At 41.9% G+C, this 16,251-nt stretch overlaps 1 protein-coding gene across 2 annotated transcripts; it reads right to left on the reverse strand.

The window, feature by feature from the left end:
* Positions 1–751: 751 nt before the first annotated feature.
* On the reverse strand, positions 752–15,797 carry myg1 (myg1 exonuclease). Of its 2 annotated transcripts, XR_008694701.1 has the most exons (8): positions 15,462–15,797; positions 14,463–14,575; positions 11,604–11,763; positions 10,074–10,223; positions 8,464–8,586; positions 8,079–8,260; positions 2,647–2,889; positions 752–2,334 (listed from the first exon to the last, which is right to left on the reverse strand). XR_008694701.1 is itself a non-coding variant. In XM_029152345.3 (7 exons), the coding sequence occupies exons 1-7, from the start codon at positions 15,738–15,740 to the stop codon at positions 2,700–2,702; spliced, it is 1,197 nt and encodes a 398-aa protein (XP_029008178.1). In that variant the 5' UTR covers positions 15,741–15,797; the 3' UTR covers positions 2,413–2,699. The 2 variants fall into 2 exon arrangements, 1 of the variants encoding a protein (XP_029008178.1); XM_029152345.3 differs by lacking the exon at positions 752–2,334 and having other exon boundaries at positions 2,413–2,889.
* Positions 15,798–16,251: the final 454 nt, after the last annotated feature.

Genomic DNA, 16,251 nt, shown 5'->3' on the forward strand with positions numbered 1-16,251 from the left:
CGGCCCATCGAGCAGAGCCCTCGGGGGGAAAAGGACAGGTGTGACAGCCACGATGGCGCCACACATCCCTCCGCTGCCTCCTCAGCCCGTCCTGCTGCCGTCAACCTTCCACGTACGCGACAGTTCCCATCCTTACAGCGATAATACAGGACACTACAGGCTGTTTGATGGTCGATTGTGTCCCTGGTTTCAGGAAACAGGTCTGCAGACGTGTGTTTGTTTTTCCAGATACCCACACGGGGAAAGAATGGTTAGTGATGAGAAAGCACATGATGGGCAGGGAGAGGTTCTGAAAAAATGTTAGACAGTGACATTTAGCGTTGCTGTAGTTTTTCTGGTTGTTAAATTGTGGTGAATGGCGTCCTGGAAGGTGAGCGGTTCAACCTGAAGCCTATAAAATTGTAAATGGAACGCGAGGTTGCTCTGCAGCGTCTGTTCAGGTGAAGCGGGTCCGTGCCCAGGTGCAGGTGACTGATGACAACGCTGACGTGAACGCTAATCCTCACTTCACCGAGGCACCGTCCGTCGGCTCGACTCGGCCTCTGAGGCTGAGCTCAACGTTACGCGTGCACATTCATGAACACACAGACACACAGGAATGAACCTCAAGCCACAGAGTGCATGTGTGGCCCTCCGCTGTCTATTATTGCTGCTATAAAAAGTAAAGAGGATGACAAAAGCCACAAATACATGTCCAGGCTGCATGTCGACTTCGCCTGATGGACTGGGAGAGACAGAGCTCTAAAAAAAAAAAAAAAAAAAAAAAAAGCAGCGGGGCATTTCTTGTAACTACCCTGTCATTCTCTGGGGAATGAATCCACTAAAAACGGGTCAGGCTGGGGGCAGGTGTTCTGCTGAGACTCTCAGTAGCCATTTTTCCACAGTGCGACCAACTGGGATTTGCCGGAGCCGGAGTGGTCTGAAACTGCTTACGATCGAAAACCAATGTAAAGGCTGTGTGTCGTTAGCAACCGCGGCGCAGATGGAAAATCATTTGTGCTGACAAAACAAAGTATTAATAAAATGTTGCTTTGTAAGTGATTCGGGCGGCAGGAAAGGACTTGGTGCCAGCTACGTCTCTTTGGTCGCGCCGGAGGAAAAGTCAACAAAAATGCCACAAAAGCGAGCACGATTCGACTTCCCAAACGAAGCCGGAGCATCCTGTGATTTGCTGTGCACAGCAATCAGGCAAGTGCACTTGATGATGAATGAGCCCGAAATTGTGCGTGCAATGGTAAAGTGGTGGCTGGGAACGACAAGTCTCTCCTTTTTCATCTGTTTACCTAGATTTTAGGATAAAAGGGTGCGCAGTTACACCAGTGTGGTGGAAACACCTTCGCGGGGAAAAACACACATTCTGTGTCTTCCAAAACAACAATGCTCTGGCTGCTGAAACTGTACTACAACGTGTGACTGCAAAAGGTTTTCACAAATGTGTGTAGATTAGATTGAGACCTTGGCTCAGATCCAGCGCAAGAGAGAGCAGAGTAATAAGACTAAAATGTGTATGCATGTACTGTATGACACAAAGATGGTGCGGAAAAGCAGACAGAATCAGGTGAATACCTTTCCAAAGCTATTACAGCTACACATTCAGCCGCAGGGGAAATAACTAAAACGTAGATAAGATGACACACGGAGAGGTTTATTATCGCTCCATCCAGCTATTATCGGTGTAAAATACCTGGGCTTACAGGCATCTCATGTTTTAATGTCCAGGCAGGAACCTTTCAGGGCCTTTTTCAATTAAGAGACGAACGAGGAAGTAAAAAAAGCAAGCGTGACAAAGCGCTGTAACACAGATTGTTACTTGACTGATGCAGCACGTGCATGATGAGACCAGCTGGACATAAAATGCACAGCAGTTAAACAATGTCAGATAGGCAGAGGCAGACGAGCAGCCTTGTAGAGATGACAATAAGGGAATAGTAACAGGTAGAAGGCTTTGGGAAGGAAAACCTGGAGAATTAATGAGAAGATTCAAGGCCCATCCCTTCACTTTATTACAGGGAAATTGACTGCGTGGCTCTTCCCACTGCCAGTAACCTCCCCACGACTCTGGCTGCCCTAACGAGTCCTCCGCTGTGGCCCGTGGAAATTTAATTTCTCAGAATTAATCAGACCTTATTATTGACGCTTTGATCCTGGGACCGGTGCAAGTAGCCTCTGCGCCGCTTTGTAGTGCAACAGCTAATGTCAGCGGGCTGGAAATGAAAGGACGAGCCGCTGTTCTGGTGTCTGTATGAACCAGCCCTTGAAAGGTAAGGCCGTGGTATTCGCAGGCTTTGAAGACGGGGGGGAGCCGCTCGGCTACACGGCGACATCTTGCTTCAGCTGCAGTAAAAAAAATCACGGGGAAAACGCTCTTTTGCTGAAAGGAGCTCAACTTTTTTCATACAAAAATACACAGTATACACTAAACTGTCTTTTATTGAACGTGATTGACATTTATAAGACAGGCAGCGAGATGAACAACGCGAGTCAACACAGATCTGAAGTAGGTATTAGGGAACTGGTCCAAGGTTATTTGGCTGCCACTTCTATACCAACCCTGTTCTGGCACGATGGGACAAAACAACATTAGCGCTGCCTGGGAGGAACAAGTTGAAACCTAGCAAACTAACATTTTAATCCTGGCTGCCGTACCTAAAGCCCGGCCGCGAGAACAAAATGTGCCGTGGGCCGCACCATCTGACCCATCAGCTGCTTCCATTCGCAGGGGACTGGGCAGCGGCCTGCAGGGTCCTCCTGGCCATCTCCAGGACTCCTTCCTGGGTCTTGTTCCCGCCAATGAAGCCCGAAGCGTGGACGAAGATGCAGCCCTTAATCCCGCTGAGGTCCGACAGCGCTTCGTCCCGTACGCCGCGCCACTCCTCTGGCAGGGACAGCCTGGGACGGGAGGACAGAAGGACATGCTGGTTTACAGATGGACACTATGTGGTCAGCTGATCGCAGCCCCTCGTCACACCCCCGCTGTGAAGGTCTGAACAAGAAGATGAAGTGAAAAAACAGGATCATACTCAGGAATGAAAATAAAACAATAAAAAAAATCCTCAATATTTCATTATATGTAAACTGGCTCTGGTTTGTAGTAAAGAAAGGTGAGGAAACAAAGTTAATTGGAAAGATTTAGCAGAATAAAAATAGTAATTTGTTCTAAAAAGAAAGCATATTTGAGATGAAATGCAGATCATTATTTTCTCCTTTGGTTCAGACTCCTTCTGCAAAAAGAATCAACACGAGTTCCTCACGCCTGGAAATGAAGCAATCAACATCCGCTTCATGTGTGGAAAATCACAGATTGGCACAGTGTCTGTGCCATAAGGGGGGAAAAAACGAGTCCGAAGACCATCGTACAAAGTAGAGAAAAGATTGGTTCTGTGAAGGTTCATGGGCTGCCTTCCATAAAGTGTCTGCGTGGAGTGTACAGAGTGAGACATGCATAAAAATGTAGAGCAGCCCATTTACCTCCCACTGCAGGTAACGCACACCTCAGTCCACAGCCCGGCACATCGTTTAAAACACATAACCTCTTTCATGAAGAAGATTGTTTTGTGTGTGTGTGTGTGTGTGTGTGTGTGTGTGTGTGTGTGTGTGTGTGTGTGTGTGTCGCTCTCTTGCCTTGATGGGATTATTATGTCCCCCACCTCAAGCTGCTTCTCTTCTCAAAGTATTCATAGATTTCGCCATGTTTCACAGTGGTTGTGACTTAATTGACTCATCATTTTATCGTTCACCTCTCGCCCCTTCCTGCTTCTGAAGTAGACTCCAAGTGACTCAAAAACTGTCTAAATTTGCAAAAAGCTTCAGGTTTCGTTTTGAACGTCATTTCAAACTCAGGTCCTTTCTCGCCGTCATGATGATGAATTACGGAAACGCGCTGTCAGAAATAAAGTGACACAGTTGTCAAATACACCAGCAGCCTGACTACATGACTACAGCACTTTCTCCTGACATTCTGCTTCCCTTTGAATATTAATTAACCATTCTGTTCCACGTTCTTTAAGACCAAAACATTGAGGGGGTGAGGCGCTATATGAGAACAAGATGAACCATAATGTCAAACGATTCGCCTACGCAAAAACCCCAGTCATTATCTGAGTCTGCCCAGTCCTGTCCCTATTAAGACAGTCAATGGACAACCTGGAGAGGCAAGCGAGGCAAAGCCCTAATCCCTGTTAAATGAATTAACCAATCAATAGCTGCACAGCACAGCTGGGAAACAAGCTCAGAGAAAAGGTCAACATGGAGGAAGCATCAGGGAGATGACTGCTATTGTTATGACAGGCCAGGAAGCGCCAGCGCTAAAGATGACCGGTCTACGCAGAAGAGGCCAATTAGCAAAATCCAGACGCTCGTTGGAACTTAATTAGGAATTTAGAGGAAAAAATGATCCAGGATCAAGTCTATAGGAGATAAGAGATAGAAGCCAAGTTTCATGATGTTGTGAGACTCGTGACCTGCTGTGAAATCGTCTTTTCTGAGACAACAAAGAGACACTTGAATACATGCAGGGGACGAATCCTCCTGCAGCTTGCTGACCGTTAATTTACCAAAAACCTCAGCTCCCGCATTTTCCTCCTTTCAACAGTGGCTACACAGCAGTAATTGGTAGCACAGAAGGACTAAAAATAGGAGTAGGTGGATGACGTTAACCTTTTTAAGGACCTTTAGAAGAGATGTTTTCATTTATCACTTTGTCATGATAACAATCAGAGTTTCCCTTTCTACGACAACTGACCAGAAATCTGCTAGCGAAAATTTCAGAATCAAGGATTTGCTGCTTTTTACTCGCTCATGATAATTTATTCTAGATTATTTGTAAAAGTCACATGGAAATGCAGTAAGAATTTTTTTTATAATGATATTTTAATAGAATGGGGAGATTAATGGGAGAACTGTGACAGCAGCCAATGTGTTTTTCAGAAATAGATTTATACGTCTTCATTCTGCTCACATTACTGTCTATCCCCATACAGGACACTACCCAGCTCACATTACATTAGCAATGTGGTGCTGATAAAAATAGACCTTTCTTTCCCCCAGGTGCAAAAGCAGGGACACAGGTGATAACAACACCCCTTTTGCAGAGTCGGCACATGCCTACTGGGAGGAAGCTGGCCACCCATAGAAAGAGCCATCTGGAGCTATGGTTTGTTTTTTATCCTTCTTATGAGCCATTGTTCTCATGGAGCCCCACACCAACAGACATGTTTGCATTACATTAAATCTGTGAAGAGCCGCGCCGCCATAAACAGGTGCTGGTCGTTTTAGTTAAGCGCTGCTGCCTGGTGATAAGCAGAAGGTGTAAAAAGGTTGATGAGATAGGATGTGGGCAGCGGGCGAAGGGGAAGATGATGAGGGAGGAGAAACCGGATTAGTGGGAAAGATACCAGACAAACCGGAGTGAAGGTGATGAAACGGAGAAGAGTAATTATGGTAAAGAGATAGAAACACAGAACACGAGAGAGAGAGAGAACACAGAACAGCTACTGGTCAGATTAGGTGTGATTTAATACAGTTTAACTCTCGATGTGCTGCTGTCAAGCAACCCCACAGTGAAGAAAGGGCTTCTATTTGTTTTCAAGGCGTTCTGCTGAAAAATAAACCAGGCTATAAAGCTTTTACACCACGTGTGTCTGCTCAGGAGATTTACGGCCAAGAGAAAAACAATCTGCTTGACACTTGTTGAATAAGTCGTCTATATCATTGGACGAAAAGCTCAATGAAAATAACTAATAAGTAAAAAAGTTAAAGAATAATTTTCTATTTAATTTAAATTTTATGCAAAATCCAATTTATCATTTAAAATCAGGATGAATATTACATGATATTTCAATGATTCCCGCTGCTTAGACATGGACATAAATGAAGACACAAACTAAATCAGAGTGACTTCATTAGTGGAACCACAGACAACACTAATGACTTTTTTCCCGCCTCATTCCCTGCGGTATTTTATGCTTCCATTTTCACAAGTGGCAGCCTGTGATGTAGACAATAAGAGGGATTGGACGAGGCAGCGTTTTATCCAATTACCCGGTCACATCCGCTTCATTATCCTCGTTCCCTGACTCTCATCAAGTCCACTTTTCAGCATTTGTAGAATAAGCTACAAATCTGAAAGGTTTCATTGCTTTTGTTAGTTCAGACAGGAGAAGCACTGCAAATGTCACGCGAAGACGCTGAATTATATTCACAACCTTCACCTATGAATGTAAAAAATCTAGGGTTAAATACAGAGATGAGCTGTGTGAAATCACTATTCACCTCCTGCGATTTACACTGTTCTTAGCGTTTCTCTTTGTTTTACTGAGTAAACGGGTTTGACAAAAGGTTAGATTGAATTGGACCGATCACAGTATCAGAGCCCATTCTAGCTCATCCCTGCAAAAAACAGATCATTACTAATGTTCTCTCAGCCCGGTCACGAATGCTGAGGTGCAAACAGTTCAGACTCTGTGCTACCAATATTGAAAAGCACCGATCGATAACAAGCAGCACAAATCAACAACATGTGGAGTCCAAGATCCAAATCCAGAACCATGGCTGTTGGACTGTTCAGTTGTTGATTTTGTTTCTGTACCAAGTTTGTTTAGCGGCTACTAATATTTTGACCGAGAAGCTACGAAAGCTGAAGGAATACCCTGACAATGATGTTTGCTGTAGGACTGAGGGCAGAGCAAATCCATGAAGCGCAACAGGATCCTCAGCTAAATGATTCCTTTCCAGAGGTTCAGCAGATTTGATAGGTGTTAATTATCTGACAGATTTATGAAGCTTTGACTCGTCGCCATGACGAGAATACTAATGTGGTTTAATCTCCTGGAATCAGGCGCCTTTCACTCATCTGACAAGTAAAAGGCTAAAGGGCTAATTATTGATAGAAGAGCAGAAACACAAGGTAAATGTGACGCTCCTCCTCCTTCGCCTGCTGCCTGCACGGCCGCTTTGGTTCCCGGCTACAAACTACACGCACATACTGTGAGGTGGCCTCATCAGCTTTACATAAACATGACAACTATAATCAGTTCTTTAGTTCTTGTTCACTGGTCTGCTCTTTATATGAAACTTCCAATGAGATTCATATCTGATCTCCAGGTTCTGAACAAAGTTACTGCAGCAGTGAAAAAAACACCCTCGCAACAGGGCCGACGCGCCTCCATGTTTGACAATTGGGACAGTGTTGTTTTTGTCATATGGTTTGCTGTTAAAATTCATGACTGCCTCCCCAGACACCAACATTTCAGATATGTTCAGACCGAGGAATTCAATGTCAATTCTAACATGTGCTTCTTTGGCAACAAAAACTTGACTGGCTGTGAAAACACTCGGTGACTCAGCTATCCAGAGAAGAAGCCTAAATTATATGCATATTACAAGAGGGCCATGACTCGACAGTGGTGTCTATTTAATTAAAGAGATTTTGTTGTTCAATCAAGCATGAATCACACATCCATTAAAATTCACCTCCTGGCGTACTTTAGATAAGTAGCTGTAAATAAAGGCGCTCTGTTAAAGCAGCCTGTTCTGTATCTGCACGTTGCTTCATTTTCTTTTCTCATGTGAACGGGGGAGGCAGCCTTGCTCAGGTGCTATTGTCTGAAACCCTTCCATAGAGACTAATGCGAGAACACAACACAAGCACTACACGGTCTACAAACAAGCGCTTCATCCTAAGGGGAGTCTCTCTCCCACCGGGTGACGCCTCAACCCTCTGTGAGTAGTTGTCAAATGGTCCGATAAGCATTAAAGTTAAATCCCACCTTCGCTCACATCCGCTGCCGGATCCGATTCTCAATTCAACACATCTGGGAGATTCTAGAGATTGTGCCTGTCACTATTTTTACCACCAACATTTAAACATATCACGTCTGCGAGGACTTCCTGTGTGAGTCACTGCCCCCGCGAGCGGTGTCTGATTTCTGCCACGGTAAATCGCGCTCCCTGCGCACATCCGATCATGTGCGGCGCCTAATGAAGCAGGAACGGTCTTTAAATAACCTGAAATTACTTCCAAAAATATACCTCCGGCCACGTCATGGTCTCAGCTCAGGTCACTTTAAAACATTAATCACCTGTTCTCGAAGGTGTTGGGTCCGGCAGGAACACACTGGACCCTCCAATGTCCATTTTGGTCTGGGTAAATGACAAATTTGATGGGTGTCTCCACCTGGAGGTCCTTCTCCAAGTCAAACAGGTGCTCCTTCCAGGGACACCCGCCCTGGGAAAACACCACTACCTCCCCACTGGGATCTACCTGGAAACAGAAGGCTGTGCATTAAGTGCAATAATTGTAATGTGGATGGGGACTCACTGCTGCTCATGAATTAACCCTCTAATGTCATTGCTTGACTATATATTTTAAAAACAACTATCCATGAAATCAAAATGTCAAAGTGTTCTTAGTGCTAAAGCAAAACATTTAAAGTACACAAAAAAATGTACATATTTATATTGTACCTGATGCCTTTGCTTAACCGCTTCCTCCACTACTGCTCGAGCTGGCAGCCAGGCTGACTGATAAAAGTTCAGGCGATCCAGGAACTCGACACCAACCATCTCCAGAGCCTTCTTGAAACCCTCCTAGAGACAAAGTGGAGTCACATGTGGTGGGACAGTGAGAGTTACTGGATCATACTATGACCAGTGATGAAATACAGCTTCTGAGAAGTAAAGAACTTATGCTTAAGATGATTCACATTTTATCTCTCTGCCACGGCATCTGAATTTCAAAACAGCCTGATGTCAAGCCATTCAAGTGAGACTATCTGCCAGATAAAATTAGGTTTATGAAGTACTGTCAGACCGTTTCCCCGCTGATCTCAGCAGCCCAAATTCATCAGCTTCTTGTCATGACCTCCTCAAACCTCTGGCTGACCTCAAACTCATCACCCATGTGCAAACGCCCAATAGAGCATTAAAAAAAAAAAAAAAACACAGACACCGATAGAGGCACAATTGTATCCTGCCATGTGCACTTGAACACACATCCATCTGACTGAAGCATCTCTGGGCTTTAACAGACGTGAATAAGAGCTGAAAATCAATTACCTTTTTCAATAATCACAGGCACTGTTGAGAGCTTTAGACATTTTCAATACAAATATTTCTCACTTTGTGATTTCTCAGAGCTGTCTAGCCTCTCAGTGGGGATTGGGAAATTCGAGGAGAAGGTGTCTGGACATGAATAATAATCATATCAGCTGAAATGCGTAAAACAAACAGGTCAGTTGTGAATCAGGAAATGACATGTTGGGCTGTAAAAATTCCATTTAAAATAAAAGTTTCAACCTATTTTTCATCTTTGTTTTATAATAGCGTGTTCGCTTTTTTTCGCTTTTTATGATTATCATTGAATAATTCGGATTCTGATAATACAGCTACTACTAAACTTTAATAATTAATAAACAAAAGCATGGATGGAGGATTAAGACCACAGTGGTGGTGGTGTTTTTTGCTGTCCATGTTTTAATATTGTATTGTAATAATAAATGCATATGACACAATAATGTGACCATAGAACAGCATTACAGTGATTGTCTGTACTGCACAACATTGGGTGGTTCCCAGTTCCTTCAACTGCATGTTGGCCGCATTTGCATCTTTTCAATGCTTCCTAGTCTCGCCCACTAAATATGCATGCAGTACTGCAAGGAAAAGATGCGAGGAGAGGCGCACAGAGGAAATGGCTTCTTGGAAGCACCCTTTGCTCTGAAGCATCGGCTAGGTGTTTCTCTGGCGCCGGCGGCTCAGCGGTGGATGAGCCGTCAGTCTTTTGAGTTGCAGTGTTAGGTTTGTATTTGTCCAACTGTGTAGGTAGCTCTCGGCGCAAAGGTATCGCCACCCGCACAGCTTGTTATCCCTTTTACTCTAAATGTACATGCAAAAATGCATGAATATAATATATTTATAAATGAATAATAAATCATTTAAAAGAAAAGTAATGAAAAATAAATGAATTTACACTCAATGGCCACTTTATTAAGCACACCTATACAAGCAGGACAATAATCTACTCAAGTTTAGTTTATTATTATCAGTTATTATATAGTGTCATTGCTCTCACACACCTCAGAATCCTGGCTCTGGCTGTTCCAGCAGGGATTAAGGTAGCCGACGCGTGCACTCAGGTTGCTGGAGATGGAGTAGCGGGGCTCCCCTTCGCACTGTGATATACCGTTGTCTATTGCATCCACCTCTTCCACAAATTTTTCATATAGCTGCAAACAGAATTGTAAGAGGAGAGGATCCGGTAAGTGTAATGACACGCTTTTAAGGTTTGTTTAATAAATGAAGCTTTGCAGCAGAGTTTAATGTCACTTAATTAGGCATGGACTTTTAGGAGAGAGAACTATATTGGGATCACATCATCCTGATGGAAGCCCATTTGGCTACAGTTCGTAGGCAGTTACTCAGATAAAATGCATTACTGTTCACTATTAAAACTTCAAAAATAAGTGTATGAGGAGCAAGACTAGGGTCTTGCTGAGAAGTAAATTCCTCCATACACTGGAAGGTCAATCACTAAAGAGTTGACATTTTACAAGTGGCTTACTAGTGGAACTAAGCTCTCTGGCAAAAATAGAGATTCAGTTTGTCTGAAGGATGAGACATGCATCATCCTAAAATAAATAAAATCCCAGCTGTGAGTAAAAGGATTACTCTGGACTTCAAACAAACCGACACATCAAAAAGCCAATAAAAATGTGAGTTAGCAGAGCTAATATATGTGGTGACCTTAGATTTTACAGGCTTAAAGTGACTGGTCGTAAAAATGTGGGCTGTGCAGAGGCGTCCTGCTGGTCAGACTGTCCAAAGTGCACTAAACATAACTGCAGGATTAATCTGGCATTCAAGGAACGTCCTCTCAGTCTCAACTGTTGCCTTGGGCACCATCAGGTGAGATTTGTTGCATTTTCCAGAGAATTCTTTTAAGTCTTCACCTGACAATATAAAGTTTATTGAGGGGATTTTGTTGGGATTTCGTAAAATATAACAAAACTGCATTGAATCCCTTCATAAAGGTGTTAATCCTTGTCCAATCAATATCACGGTTTAGCACAAGAGAATGTTTTATACACAAATTAAAGCCTATACACGGTACCTGTTCGACTGGCACCACTACATAAGAACACAGAGCCAGTGGGAAATTACACAGGTCTTAGTTAGTTAATGACATGATGCCCTCAACAGCCCCTTGGTGAAGAAAAGCAGACTTCAGACCCAAATGAAGAGGCTGAACAGACAGAGCAGAACTTTAATGTTAAAATTGCTTTAAAAATCTGAAAATCTAAAATGATATTATTTTTCTATATCATTAGTTTATCTGGACATCTCACATGCACTACTGTAGTTCAATTTATTTTAAAATCAACAACGTGAATGTTTAGGCAATGTGATCAATAAAAATGTTCTGAAATAACTAATAACATTATTCATTTTCATTCATTTTGTATCTACGGACATTCATCCACTTCGTCTCATCTCTCTGTTTCGACCGCTTTCGCCGAACAAGACAACAAGTAAAAATGTGCTGTAAGTAAAACACAAGTAGTGGTCATCCACGGTGGACTATAAAGCCATCATCGTTTCTACTTCACCTTGTCATACAGCACCTCCAGGTGCCTGTCGTCCTCCTTCAGCTGCGTCAGGTGGGCCAGCAGCTGACGGCCAAAGTGCAGGTAGACCAGGCCGGCGGAGCTGAGCCTGGTCACCCACGGCTTTTCTGGACACAAGCTGTGGAAGCACTCCGTAAAAGTCCTAAACACACAGATGACCTTGTTTCAGCGGGACGTGGCAGAAACGGGAAAGTCTCCTTAATAACATCATAATGTGGTGTTCAAAGTGGTCATAAAATATCATTACACTTGGTGTTTATTCCACCTGATGCATAACAGCAATTAACAGGGATTTTAATTAAACCAATGAATCATTCTGTCAGTGACATCAAAATGTAGAGAACCGTCTGAAGTCCAGTGTTTGGTAATTAACAGATGTGCAGATGGAGGATTTAGAGTTCTGCAAAATGAATGATGGTACTGTATTACTGATACTGTATTTATGTCAGATTGTCACATCTTTACTCTACATGCTTGTGTTCTGGACTTGACTGTAAGACCCAACACTATACCTCAGCCAAAGCTTAGGGGATTAAACATACTATCCTGCTCATTAACAGACTATTGACATTATTTCAATAACCAATCTCCACAATAAAGTGCCTCCCACTTCCACATGTATGGAGTGCATCAGCGGATGAGTATCAGAAATCAATGAACGGAGCATAAATAAGTAAGTAAACAGATTCTTAGCGTGAGTTTTCATTGACTGCAGAGAGCGAGCATGTTCGGGCCTATTTTACGCGTGAGCACATAAATAAAAGGCACTGGAGGTCTCTGCTGGGATGGGTGGGCTGCAACCATGAGCTGCTGCTGGTCATTTAATTCAGGCTTAATTAGGATGCTTTGGCTGCAGCACAGCGGAAAACAGAATGAGTGACATGCTAGTGGAGTGGGGGGGTGATCACAGTCATTAAAGGGCTAATTGGCAAAGCGGAGGAATTTCTATGCCGATTATGTGATGATAAAAGTGAATGAATCAAGAAAGATGTGAAAAAGCAGATAAAAGATATTTTTAGCAAACGAACGTCACAAAAATAATTAAAGGTTAAGCCAGTTATACAGGCCATATATTGGTAGGGTTGTTAATGTTTCAACTATATTTCAACAAAAATGCATAAAAAGAGAATTTAACTATTCACTGTTGCTGTAGTAAAACTGAAAATATTTATATTTTTCACAGCAAAATACATTCCCTTTTTCATTTTTCTATGCTGTGCAGCACCAGTGAATTTTCTGGTACAAAGAACCACAAACCTAATCCCCAGCAGATGAATCTTCATCTGCTTCATTCAATTTCAGTCAGAACATTTTGCCTCTTCTCTGAATCAACATTTTAAAAATAGTTTGCCATATCTGTAGCAGATTCTCATAATAAAAGGAGGTCTTCAAGATACAGTGCTCAACTGTTTTGCATAATTTCTACTAGAAATATATAATTATTTTTACAATGTGGACATGATTTGTTGAGGGCCCTTGTGACACAGACACACTGTGGACATTAAGAAGATATTTGCTTTCGTCATTAAAAGAAAAGCTTTTTGTAACTCACTGTGTTTTCACACCAACCATCTCCCAAAACACAGAAACTGCACCTTCATCATAACCTCTACTCATCAAAATAAAAAAACATATTTCTCTAGATATCGTACTGTGTATTAAGAGCTCAGATTGCAAATTACTGTAATGAATTGATTTTACTGCCAACTTCATCTGGATGCTGTGAAAAAGTGCTACTGAAATGAAGACTGTAATCATTCTTGCCAGCTCCTTCTCCAACTTCCTGCATCAACCCAGCCCACTTACATCTGTCCCTGCTTTCACAACCATCTTGCCCGCACCAGTGTGTGTGAGTGACAGCCACATTCCCCTGCCTGCGCTAACAGCGTAGTGGCAGCCTCCGTGCCTTGTGATTCAACTGCAGGGGGGCCTCAGTTGAAGGAGAGCTAATTATCACTAACCGCCTGCCAGGAAGGGAGCCCTGGCATATCTTTATCACCATGGTCATAAAAGCTGTGTCTGATTATCATCAGGACATTAAGCATACAAGGCACCTGCAATGGGCTGATTATTTAACGTGATGAGACTTAGGAGGGAATTTTACCAGGAAACACGGAGCCCGTTCAATGATTTGTGCAAACAGGGATGTTAAGACAGGAAGAAGCCTTGGACATGCTAACGATATGACTTTTTTAGTTCACATTTGCACTTTGAGGGTTAAAAAGAAAAAAAAACACATCATTTCACTGATCAACTAATGTGTTTTTATTGTTTCTCCTCTAGCTCATATAGAATTAACATTTCTCTATGAAAACTCAAAGTGGTTGCAGGGAAATTAACTATGCTAGTGGGCACATCTAAATGGAATGAGCCATCGCTAATGAGATTAGTTTCATGTGCTCTGCAGCAAATACATTAAAATATCTGTCACGAAAGGATGCTACTGTGCTATTGTCCTAATATGAACACACCACGTTCAGGATAACATGGTGTGTCCTTATTTTACCCTCACACAGAAACTTTAACGAGGCAATGTGTTTGTCTTGTTGTGAGAAATGTCCATTGCACTGGAATACATGATCTTTTGCCATTACGTCAACCTGACATGGTCTCCTAACATACACAGTTCAGTAAATTACAGTAGTTAATCCTATTTTATAATTAGAAACCTTTTAACAGTCTGTTATTAATCAATTTAGTATTGACTGTTAACTTTATTAGTATAAACCCACAATATCATTACAAACCTTAATTATTTATACAGTCATTAACCTTAGTTAATTAGATTTCATAAAAATTAAATGCATTTAATTAATTCACAAGAGCTTTCGGTGAGTGTACCTTTGATGATGGTCATAGCGGTGCCTCTTTGGGTCAAACTCTCCACCCACATCGACAACAACGTCACACTGTGCCAGCACTGACGGGTCCCTTGTTCGAATGATCTCAGCGTCCTGTTCAATAAACAGAAAAACTTGTAGACGTCCGAGTGTTTGTTGTGGAGCATATGACTGACACAAAAAGAACACATTGTAATATAAAACAAAATTGAAGCTTATTAACATTTTCAAATCAACAGAATAGAAATTCTATCCAAACCACTGGTGTAGGAGTGTGTTTAGAATATGATTCAGAAAAAAAATTACAAAATCAAAAACAAATATCAATGGTGTGAGAGCTGTTGCCAGCTCAACCACTGATGACATCTTTGCCGTAATGTTTTTATATATATTTGAGTATAAATGAATATAAAAATATAAACAGTCCAGCAAACAGTCCTTCAGTAGGTCCTGCCGCCATGAATATAATATGAAGAATAAAATTATTATGCATTAGTATAATATAATTCATGTCGACAGCACAACAAACTACATAAAAAATGGCCATGAAATTTTAACAAATGCTGTTATACAATAGTTTCAACAAAAACATCAGTTTCAGAGGAAAATCAGAATAATGCTAGAAAGCTATAGTTAGAAACTCGTTATTTAAAAGCGAACAATGCACAGATATTGACTTATCAAAATGTATAATTATACTTAAATAACTAGAAGTACTTAGTTACTCCACAAATATAGATTTTCCTACACAGCAGCGCCACCATGTGGTCTGTTACGACATGACATGGAACAAATGCCATTAGGGCAAAACGAACCTTAACTACAATAAATAAATGTATTTATTTAATAGATGTTATATATAGACACAACTTCATTATGATGTTCACAATGTGCTGTATTTTAAGTTAGTAAAGGGTTTTTTTTTACAGCATCGTCTAAGAAAACAGGACCTTCTCCACTTTCCACTACTGTCGCATCTATTTTCGTGGAATTAATTTACCTTATACTCAGGTAACTGGCGGAGAAGAAAACAGGCCAGAACTTCATCACAGTGAAAGCTTCCGTTATGAGTTCCGATCTTTTTAGCTGTCATATTGTCTGTGCGAAGCTTTTTCGGTCCACTTGACATGTATTTCGAGTTTATACGAGTAACATTCACAGTGAACAAACTGCAACAAATAGCGTTTGCGTTTAAACCGCGTATTACGTTTACTGGTTTCTTTTTAAGCAACAGAGACGAACATCTAATAAAATGAGCTGGTAGCATACGGATAAACATTGGTTCGCATAACCACGCGCGCGTTACGGACAGGTTTGGTAGCCGGACCGGATGTGATGCGCCTGCCTTGTTCATCCGGAGGAACACTGGCGCCTGGCGGGAAAGTGTTTCCCTATGAGTTTCTTAAACATTTCTGACTTGTAATGTCGGCACCGTAACTGAGTTCAACTGAATCACAATGTCTTATCCGTGACTCGATTTCTGTAAAGTAAAAAATTACCAAATGTTTGTTCATCTGCATTTTATGCTAACGCAAATGTAACACTAGAGGGCGCTGCACTTAACAACAAATCATTACAAGATGTGTTGTTTCTTTTTCCAGCCTTAAACTGCATCGTGGTAGCTGAATATTGTAAATAGTTCGTTTTAATTCAAATTGGGTGCAGAACTGGAGTGACTGGGTCACGTGTTTATTTTATACGTGCTATAAATCTTCTAATTGCCTCATGACAGTAATACTGGCACCAGTGCCAAGTAAAATCTATTCCAGCAATATATTACTAAACAACGA

This window comes from Betta splendens, chromosome 5 (genome assembly GCF_900634795.4).
Source record: "Betta splendens chromosome 5, fBetSpl5.4, whole genome shotgun sequence".
Taxonomy (NCBI): Eukaryota; Metazoa; Chordata; class Actinopteri; order Anabantiformes; family Osphronemidae; genus Betta; species Betta splendens.